Source organism: Agrilus planipennis, unplaced genomic scaffold (genome assembly GCF_000699045.2).
Source record: "Agrilus planipennis isolate EAB-ADULT unplaced genomic scaffold, Apla_2.0 scaffold82, whole genome shotgun sequence".
In the NCBI taxonomy this organism is placed as follows: domain Eukaryota; kingdom Metazoa; phylum Arthropoda; class Insecta; order Coleoptera; family Buprestidae; genus Agrilus; species Agrilus planipennis.
The window spans coordinates 498,597-509,383 of NW_020442454.1; the positions used below are offsets into that span (position 1 = coordinate 498,597).

A 10,787-nucleotide genomic window follows, 5' to 3' on the forward strand; every position below is an offset into this window, starting at 1 on the left:
TTTTGTAATAAAAAGTGCACATAAGTACCTATATAAAAATGATATGAGCAACCTGTACGGTTTTGTTTAGTATTTTTTTAATTATAAAAAGGAAACATCATGAATTATATAAATAAATTTAAGAGTAGGTTGCAGTCTGCTACATAATTAAGAATTAAATTATTTTTTTTGGCAGAGTGACCAAGTGCCAGTCGGCCATGTACCACGTTCATTAACAATATTTTGTCGTGGAGAGAACACTCGTCAAACTTTACCAGGAGACCATGTTGCCATAACAGGCGTGTTTTTACCACTTATTCGAAGTGGTTACAAGCAAATTGTTGGTGGGCTCCTTTCTGATACGTATCTTGAAGCACATGTGAGCATTTTTCTTAAAACGTAGTAGTTTACATGTTAAAATAATAATTTTCTTAAAGAGAATAGTTTCTGTAAACAAAACCGCAGAAGAAGAAACCGCTTCTTCCACTTTAACACCAGACGAACTTGCCGCTTTAACTGAAGAAGATTTTTATACTAAGTTGGCCATGTCCATAGCGCCTGAAATCTATGGTCATTTAGATGTTAAAAAAGCTTTACTGTTACTTCTCGTAGGAGGGGTTGATCGAAAACCAGACGGTATGAAAATTCGCGGAAATATTAATATTTGCCTTATGGGCGATCCTGGTGTAGCCAAGTCGCAGTTGTTAGGGTTCATCAGTCGTCTTGCACCCAGAAGTAATGTTGAAATATGTATTTGTAATTACAAATTATATTAAAACCGTAAAAATTATATTAGGTCAGTATACTACTGGAAGAGGTTCTTCAGGAGTGGGTTTAACTGCAGCGGTCATGAGAGATCCTTTGACTGGCGAAATGATGTTGGAAGGTGGAGCCCTTGTGTTAGCAGATAAGGGTGTATGTTGTATTGATGAATTTGATAAAATGGCTGATTTTGATCGAACTGCCATTCATGAAGTCATGGAACAACAGACAATTAGTATTGCCAAGGTATTTAATATAAAAAGTCCGAAATGTTGTCTTTAGTACTCTATATTTTTCTTTCTTGATGAGAGTGCTCCTTATAGTACTCAAAATAGTTTATGCTAAATATTTTTCAATTATCCTCTTGATATTGTTGCTCTACTACTATAAATATTTTATTTTCACTAAAAACAAAGAAGTTTTAAATTTAAATATAGAAATACCTAGGACCTAGACAAAAGTAAATTAGAATCCTTCCCAAAGTCTCTAGGACTAGTATTTAACGAAGTTCATTTAAATCATTTACTTAGTAAATAAAAAGTCACTAAATGCTTTCAGGACTTATATGTATGTATTTATGTATAAATGACTTAGTTATTGCAAATCATTTATAGGCTGGTATCATGACAACGTTAAATGCTCGCGTATCAATATTAGCTGCCGCCAATCCAGCATTTGGACGTTACAATCCCAAACGCACTATTGAACAAAATATTCAACTTCCAGCTGCTCTCTTGTCGCGTTTTGATTTATTGTGGCTAATTCAAGATAGACCTAATCGTGATAATGACCTACGATTAGCCAAACATATAACTTATGTTCACCAGCACTGCAAACAACCCCCAACAAACGTACAAGCGCTTGACATGAACGTTATGCGCAAATATATTTCACTTTGTAAAATGAAGAATCCTGTCATTCCAGAAGATCTAACTGATTTTATTGTTTGTGAGTAATTGCAAATTTTGTTTTTAATTTTCATTATGTTATCTACTAAAAATATTGAAATAAAAACTAAATAATTAAAATAGCTTTAAAGGAATTAATTTATGGTTTATGGTTTTAAATTTTACATTTTCAAAGTAACTGATTTTGTTTTTTTTTTGTATAGCCGCTTATGTAGAGCTTCGTAAGCAAGCTCGAAATTCTCCAGATATGACTTTTACATCTGCACGTAACTTGCTTGGTATACTTAGATTATCCACTGCTTTAGCCAGGCTCAGGCTGGCAAATTCAGTTGAGAAGGATGATGTAAAAGAAGCAATTCGATTACTGGAAATGAGCAAAGATTCTTTGAATTGTGTAGCCGAATCTAGAGGATTCAGGTAAGAAAATATTTTCATAAACTTACACTTGTAGTAAAAAAAAGTACCTACTTAGACTTCATTTTTTTTTAATCGAAATGTGCACTTAAAGTGTTTATTTATTTTGAATGTAGTATTACAGGAAAAACATATTATTCCGTTTTACAGAAAATTGAGACATATTTTCATTCTTCTTGTTGGTTAGTTGTTTTATTTATATAGTTTAATAGTTTATTATTTTTATCTTTTAATATGCAAATGAGCATCGAATAATTAAATGGTATGCTTTTCCTGAACACTGTGCAGCTTTAAGAACATTGTTTTAATTATTGAACTGTGGGAATGCATTTTAAAATTTATCACGAATTGTGCCTGTCTGTTTTAGACCTGCTGGTAGTGTTAATGATAAAATATTTGCTCTTATCCGTGAATTGGCTGGAGATAGTAAGATTGTTAAAATTTCTGATGTTTTGGAAAAATGTTCAAGTAAGGGTTACAAGCCCGATCAAGTAGATAATTGTATTGAAGATTACGAAGCCCTAAACGTTTGGCAAGTAAATCAAACTCGAACAAAGATTACTTTTATATAAGAGTTTAAAGCACTGACTGATAATTTTGTATTTAAAATCTAAGTTAGTTGTGTNCCATCTATCTGAAGCAGTTTAGAGCAGCGAGAGAGGCAAACGCATGGACCAATGGGAGAGGAAAATGCTTTATGCTCCTTGATAACCCTCTGTCCGGGTACACACGAGGTCTATTGGAGCAGTCTAGCTACCAACAGTACCGCCTCCGTGGACACCGTTCTGTAAGCATCAAACATAGCTACTGCCATATGCCTTTGGCATCTGGTAAGCATATTTTTTAATATTTACGCTTAGCTACTTAAGGTAACCACATTGGGGCTCCGTAAAGCAGCGTGGAGTAGACGATCTGCGCAAGGATTTTCCTCTTCTCAATACAAGGACCTCCTTTCTTGGGCATCAGCCTCCCCAGAGCTTGGAACTGAACCATCGCGCGCATGACAGTGGCAGCGCAGTGTCTTCCCATATTTAATTCTCTCGATAGCCATATTCCCAAGTATTTAAAGGTATCTACACGGTTAATACTTAAGAGAGACTCTACCTAGTTTCCGCCCACCAACCAGAAACAGCACTTCTGTCTTCTCACTAGCCAGCTTCAGCCCATGGCCACTCATCCACTCTTCTACCTCACGGAGGGTTCTGATGATGTTGCGTTTTAGTGACTTGGCCTTCTTCTCTGACACCAGGGCAACCACATCATCCGCGTAGGAGAGGAACCTAGTTTAGGGACACTCAGCCGCAGCAAATCATGATACACTATATTCCACAGGGTCAGCTCCAAAATCTACCTCTATGCCACCCCGATATTGGTAGTTAGTTGAGAGTAGGCTACGTAAATGCTTTCGGTCTTCGAGGAAGCTTTCAACTACTCTAGTGAGATTGGTGGGGACATTTCTGTTTTTCAGACTCTTAATGATTTCGGTCTTGAATCTAAACTGGTGGTCTGATAGCATTCCTTTTTGTTCCAAGTAGTCCGTAAGTCTCGTGTTAATAAACCTCTCGTATAACCTGATTATCGTATCTAGACGACAAATGGGCTTCTCTCTGTTTACCCAGTTTTGGGAATAAGAATCAGCGTGGCGATTTTCCAGGTAGACGGCATTATTCCTAAACTAAAGCAGTGCTGGAAGGTATTACATACTACATCAGGAATTTCGTCTACTATGATCTCCAGGATTTCCACCGTTATCCAGTCGGGACCCGGGTGCCTTTCCCTTTTTGAACTTTGTTAGCGTCGACTTCACCTCGCCAACGTGTATTGGTGTGTCCGCCTCATTTTAGAGTTCCTTCCGCCATCACTTACGTGTGTGCTCCGGAAAGAGACGCTTGGCTTCCTGTATTTGTTGTTCCGTATTCATGACTACCCTATGTGTGGTTTGCAGATTCTTAACAGCCCACTGATAAGCGTCTCCCCAAGGATTCAGCTCCAGACAGTCTAGGAATACTTTCCAATTGCTCCATTTAGCTTGTCTAATCGTCCACTTCAGGATTTTCTTCTGTGTCTCCGCTCCTAGGACGCTGGACTCTTCTTCACAGAGAGCTACATTTCGCTGTTTGAGCTGCGATGTCAGCATTCCACCAAAATTTAGACTTTCCTTCCCACCGCCTATTTGATGGGGAAGGGAACGTCTGGCGACATGCTTCTTTCATAATGCGGGGTAGAACCGTGAGATCGCCCTGACTACTCTCTACTCAAACCTGTTTCTGAAGCGCTAGTCTAAACTGTTTCAGGAGCTTATGCGTCGTTCTATATACCGTCCTGTCTTTCCTTACTGTTGACTCCTTACGGTGCTTCACGTCACCAGTGATTGTCACGCAGATTTTGGTGGTGGTTGCTGTGTCAATGTCCAAGACTTGCCATTCCGTAAGCCAATTAGTCCAGAGCCTCACTGTCCAGCTGATGTCCGCAATAAAGAACCTCGGGTCCCAGCAAAAGGTAGGTCGGATTCCCCTGTATGAAGAAATATGCCGTCCACATCAAGAATGAGGTCTTCTATCAAAGCTCCTTTTATGTCGGTGGAGGGTGAACCCTATAGAACCCAGTGCCTACTGAAGTTCCGATCCACCACCACCGCTCCCTTCGTGGATTGAATCGTCCTTTCCAGCCTGCTTAAGAAGAGCTTAAAAAGTCTTCAAGCGAACTGTTGGGTGAAAAGTGGAAGACAACGACTCTCAATTGTTAGCTGACTACGTCACGCCAAAAGCGATCCTCCGCCGCCCCGTGGTGGCTCCGAGTTGTAATTGGGAGGTTCCGTAATTGGGAAAATCGTCACATCCATGTTTTCATCGTATGTCTAACCTCTCTTCTATAAGAATCTTTTGGTTGACTCAGAGACTAAAAGCACATCACAATCCCTTTCTGTGGCAACTTGTTCCAATATCTCCATTGCCTCTTACCTCTTGTTGACGATTAATTGCAGTATTCTTACCGGAATGGCTAACTTCACTTCCTTGTACTTTCTCACGGGACCCCTTGATTTTATTCACCACATGCCTATAGGTCTGGCAGCGCCAGAGCAACAGTTACAGCATTTCCTCGTTGAAGAACAGTCATGCGCCTCGTGATCTAACCCTCCACGATTCAGGTACTTTCTCTTTTTTGGTTCTTTAGCAGTACACACGCCCGCCCAAACTCCTAACATCTGTAACAGGAACCTGCTCCTGGTCATCTCTCAGTCCTACGACCGACCAAAGCTCACCCTTTTCGACCTTCAGGGTTTTACTCCAATACTTGGTCGATCTCTGCAGGGGTTATTGTACATCCTGATGTGAATTGTGATCTTGGGGATCTCATCATGTATATTTTTTTGGGAATTTTTCGAGATCTTGCCCTAGGCGAGTTGCCTTCTCTACGGCTGATGAGCCTCGCCTGCCTAGGTTGGTCGCCTATCCCCAAGCTGACACCAACATCCAGTTTTGTTCCATGCTCAAAAAAAAACTGGTGTCCGCCATATCTGGGGAGCATTCTCCTAACCGCCACCTGGAGACGCGCCCGATAGGGAACTGGAAATCCCCTTCGACTATTCAAGACCTAGAAAGGACAGATTGCACCTTGGCTACGGTGACTACAGCAATACGAGTTCGACATCAAGCATCTCCCAGCGAACAATAAAAGTTATACAGAAAACTTCATAAAATAATAGTCCGCTATGAATTCAAGGTCACCAATTTGACTTGGAAAATATTGATTTATTCTGCAATAACTATATTTTACTATTCATTTTATTGTTATTTTAGCCATGTAAAGGTTTAATAGATTTTTAGTGTGAAGATGTTGACCTTGAATTCATATGGATCGCAGTGCTCTTTACTGTTTTATTAAATTTTCACTAGTATAGGATAGAAAACGCTTTCTATGCTATAAATTAATTTGACACATTTAAAATCCCTTAATTTACTTTACAATAAAATGAAAAATAGAACGTGCATTATTAACATGCGAAAACAGATTAAAAAAATCAATATTTTTCAAGTCAATTTGGTAACTTTGAATTTACAGTGATCGCAGCTCTATTATTTTATTAAATTTTTGGAACAAATTTTATACATATTGACTCCTTATCTATAGTCTGTATAAGTCAAATACAATAGATATCAATTACAAAATGTAAGCAACTCCTTGTCTACGCGCACTGCCTTACTGCGCAGCAAACCACCTAGTAGTCTGGCACACACAAAAACACAAATCACAAATTGCTGATGCTCGTGCCATGCATTAAAGTTCCTTATGTGGCTGCTATCTTTGGTCTTCTTGAATTGAATTAATGCATTTCATTGTTAAATATACACCTCAGGATATTATCCATAGATAAATATTCAACGTTTACGTATACGGTTAATGAGCCACATTCACAAATTAAATGTTTCTCATTAAATTATCTATTATCAAATCTCCCGCGCATTTACTTGAAGAGGTTAAGTTTCGAAGTGTTTGATTTTTTTGTCGGCTTATTTTTTAACTGAATTCATTTAATCTTTTTTTATATTCGACTTAATAATTCTCCCATATTAATAAAATAGTAATTTAAAATATACAAAATAAGTAACGTTTGTAGATTTTTTGCGTTGATGCTAAAATGGCTCGCAGGAATTACGATGCAGACAGAGGTATTTGCCTATTACTATTTTTGTTTGTATGTGCATTTCATTGCTTGTACTTGCAGAGACAGCCAAAACGTTTTTAACCGAATTTTGTATTGAGGAAGCTTCTGGCAACAAATATTTTAAATATGCAGAACAATTAACAAAATTAGCTCACAGAGAGCAAGTTGCTTTGTACATAGATTTGGATGATGTATCTGAATATAACAAAGAGTTAGCTGAAGCTATAATAAACAACACTAGACGTTATACAAATTTATTTTCTGACATTGTGCATGATATACTACCAACATTTAAAACCAGAGAAGTTGCAGCAAAAGATGTTCTCGATGTTTATATAGAACATAGACTTATGATGGAAAATCGAATGAGACTGCCTAATGAGCAAAGGAATGCCAGAAATAAATATCCTCCAGAACTTATAAGACGATAGTAAGTTTCTAAATAGTAAGTAACTGAAAGAAAACATCTTTTTTTTTTCTTAGTGAAATCTATTTCAAAGATATGTCTGAAACTAAACCTGTGCCAATACGAGAGATAAAAGGTGAACATATTGGAAAGTTAGTGACAGTTAAAGGAATTGTTACAAGAAGTACTGAAGTTAAACCATTGATGTGTGTCGCTACATACACTTGTGACCAATGTGGGTCTGAAACTTATCAACCAGTGTCTTCTTTAAGTTTTATGCCAGTTCACTTATGTCCAAGTGAAGACTGCCAAGTAAACAAATCTGGTGGAAGATTATATTTGCAAACAAGAGGATCTAAATTCATTAAATTTCAAGAAATAAGAATTCAGGAACACGTAAGTTAAAATAAACTTGTTAAATTTTAAGTATAATCCTTGAAAAAATTTCTTTTTGTGTTCATGTTATTAAATTTTCCATAGAAATTAAAAAAAAAAAGAAATAACAAAGGGTAATGTTTCGTCTATTAAAGAGAACCCTTTTCGTTGATAAATATAAGCAACATTGACAACAGCACATTGCAAAATTGTAATTATCCAACATCCTGTGGTGTTGATGAGTTGTAGATGTTTATCATTACTTTGCTAATGTGTTTATTAAAGGGAAATATCCAAAATAATATTTACATAACTGTGTGGATAATTTGCTATTAAAGAGATGTAAACAGGTAACAGTTACAGGCTATTGTTAATAATAAGAAGCAGACTAATTCTTTAAAAAATTTTTACATGTTAGGTATATATGCATGCATAATTAGGTAGGAAGTTACAATTTACGAAAGCTCTACCGCTATTTCCTATTTTTTAATTTCCTTTTTAGTTTCTTGTACTTTTATTGTACCTTTTTTCTGTTTTATTCTAACCGTGGATAGGCAAATTCGGGGTTGGCAGGGAATTAAAGTACAAGAAAATTAAATGGAGATTTCGAGAATCATAAAATTCAAAAATTCATATAAAAACGTTTAAAAAAACCGAAATGTGTTTTGACACCCGAAGTGTTATCGCAATTTATTAGAATTTTAGTATTTTGTTTTTGTAATAAAAAGTGCACATAAGTACCTATATAAAAATGATATGAGCAACCTGTACGGTTTTGTTTAGTATTTTTTTAATTATAAAAAGGAAACATCATGAATTATATAAATAAATTTAAGAGTAGGTTGCAGTCTGCTACATAATTAAGAATTAAATTATTTTTTTTGGCAGAGTGACCAAGTGCCAGTCGGCCATGTACCACGTTCATTAACAATATTTTGTCGTGGAGAGAACACTCGTCAAACTTTACCAGGAGACCATGTTGCCATAACAGGCGTGTTTTTACCACTTATTCGAAGTGGTTACAAGCAAATTGTTGGTGGGCTCCTTTCTGATACGTATCTTGAAGCACATGTGAGCATTTTTCTTAAAACGTAGTAGTTTACATGTTAAAATAATAATTTTCTTAAAGAGAATAGTTTCTGTAAACAAAACCGCAGAAGAAGAAACCGCTTCTTCCACTTTAACACCAGACGAACTTGCCGCTTTAACTGAAGAAGATTTTTATACTAAGTTGGCCATGTCCATAGCGCCTGAAATCTATGGTCATTTAGATGTTAAAAAAGCTTTACTGTTACTTCTCGTAGGAGGGGTTGATCGAAAACCAGACGGTATGAAAATTCGCGGAAATATTAATATTTGCCTTATGGGCGATCCTGGTGTAGCCAAGTCGCAGTTGTTAGGGTTCATCAGTCGTCTTGCACCCAGAAGTAATGTTGAAATATGTATTTGTAATTACAAATTATATTAAAACCGTAAAAATTATATTAGGTCAGTATACTACTGGAAGAGGTTCTTCAGGAGTGGGTTTAACTGCAGCGGTCATGAGAGATCCTTTGACTGGCGAAATGATGTTGGAAGGTGGAGCCCTTGTGTTAGCAGATAAGGGTGTATGTTGTATTGATGAATTTGATAAAATGGCTGATTTTGATCGAACTGCCATTCATGAAGTCATGGAACAACAGACAATTAGTATTGCCAAGGTATTTAATATAAAAAGTCCGAAATGTTGTCTTTAGTACTCTATATTTTTCTTTCTTGATGAGAGTGCTCCTTATAGTACTCAAAATAGTTTATGCTAAATATTTTTCAATTATCCTCTTGATATTGTTGCTCTACTACTATAAATATTTTATTTTCACTAAAAACAAAGAAGTTTTAAATTTAAATATAGAAATACCTAGGACCTAGACAAAAGTAAATTAGAATCCTTCCCAAAGTCTCTAGGACTAGTATTTAACGAAGTTCATTTAAATCATTTACTTAGTAAATAAAAAGTCACTAAATGCTTTCAGGACTTATATGTATGTATTTATGTATAAATGACTTAGTTATTGCAAATCATTTATAGGCTGGTATCATGACAACGTTAAATGCTCGCGTATCAATATTAGCTGCCGCCAATCCAGCATTTGGACGTTACAATCCCAAACGCACTATTGAACAAAATATTCAACTTCCAGCTGCTCTCTTGTCGCGTTTTGATTTATTGTGGCTAATTCAAGATAGACCTAATCGTGATAATGACCTACGATTAGCCAAACATATAACTTATGTTCACCAGCACTGCAAACAACCCCCAACAAACGTACAAGCGCTTGACATGAACGTTATGCGCAAATATATTTCACTTTGTAAAATGAAGAATCCTGTCATTCCAGAAGATCTAACTGATTTTATTGTTTGTGAGTAATTGCAAATTTTGTTTTTAATTTTCATTATGTTATCTACTAAAAATATTGAAATAAAAACTAAATAATTAAAATAGCTTTAAAGGAATTAATTTATGGTTTATGGTTTTAAATTTTACATTTTCAAAGTAACTGATTTTGTTTTTTTTTTGTATAGCCGCTTATGTAGAGCTTCGTAAGCAAGCTCGAAATTCTCCAGATATGACTTTTACATCTGCACGTAACTTGCTTGGTATACTTAGATTATCCACTGCTTTAGCCAGGCTCAGGCTGGCAAATTCAGTTGAGAAGGATGATGTAAAAGAAGCAATTCGATTACTGGAAATGAGCAAAGATTCTTTGAATTGTGTAGCCGAATCTAGAGGATTCAGGTAAGAAAATATTTTCATAAACTTACACTTATAGTAAAAAAAAGTACCTCCTTAGACTTCATTTTTTTTTAATCAAAATGTGCACTTAAACTGTTTATTTATTTTGAATGTAGTATTACAGGAAAAACATATTATTCCGTTTTACAGAAAATTGAGACATATTTTCATTCTTCTTGTTGGTTAGTTGTTTTATTTATATAGTTTAATAGTTTATTATTTTTATCTTTTAATATGCAAATGAGCATCGAATAATTAAATGGTATGCTTTTCCTGAACACTGTGCAGCTTTAAGAACATTGTTTTAATTATTGAACTGTGGGAATGCATTTTAAAATTTATCACGAATTGTGCCTGTCTGTTTTAGACCTGCTGGTAGTGTTAATGATAAAATATTTGCTCTTATCCGTGAATTGGCTGGAGATAGTAAGATTGTTAAAATTTCTGATGTTTTGGAAAAATGTTCAAGTAAGGGTTACAAGCCCGATCAAGTAGATAATT

At 35.9% G+C, this 10,787-nt stretch overlaps 2 protein-coding genes across 2 annotated transcripts in view; both read left to right on the forward strand.

Moving 5' to 3' along the window:
- LOC108736547 (DNA replication licensing factor Mcm7-like) overlaps positions 1-10,787 on the forward strand; it is a 23,333-nt gene that overhangs the window by 4,921 nt on the left and 7,625 nt on the right. Inside the window, exons 4-9 of the mRNA XM_025980561.1 lie at positions 176-358; positions 417-714; positions 776-987; positions 1,356-1,689; positions 1,853-2,066; positions 2,431-2,673. Of these exons, the coding sequence (XP_025836346.1) occupies positions 176-358; positions 417-714; positions 776-987; positions 1,356-1,689; positions 1,853-2,066; positions 2,431-2,635 (1,446 nt within the window). The 3' untranslated portion in view covers positions 2,636-2,673. The remainder of the gene's footprint in view (positions 1-175; positions 359-416; positions 715-775; positions 988-1,355; positions 1,690-1,852; positions 2,067-2,430; positions 2,674-10,787) is intronic.
- Positions 6,523-10,787, forward strand: part of LOC108736548 (DNA replication licensing factor Mcm7) — an 11,777-nt gene continuing 7,512 nt past the window's right edge. The window contains exons 1-9 of the mRNA XM_025980556.1: positions 6,523-6,733; positions 6,790-7,159; positions 7,213-7,531; positions 8,399-8,581; positions 8,640-8,937; positions 8,999-9,210; positions 9,579-9,912; positions 10,076-10,289; positions 10,654-10,781. Of these exons, the coding sequence (XP_025836341.1) occupies positions 6,703-6,733; positions 6,790-7,159; positions 7,213-7,531; positions 8,399-8,581; positions 8,640-8,937; positions 8,999-9,210; positions 9,579-9,912; positions 10,076-10,289; positions 10,654-10,781 (2,089 nt within the window). The 5' untranslated portion in view covers positions 6,523-6,702. The remainder of the gene's footprint in view (positions 6,734-6,789; positions 7,160-7,212; positions 7,532-8,398; positions 8,582-8,639; positions 8,938-8,998; positions 9,211-9,578; positions 9,913-10,075; positions 10,290-10,653; positions 10,782-10,787) is intronic.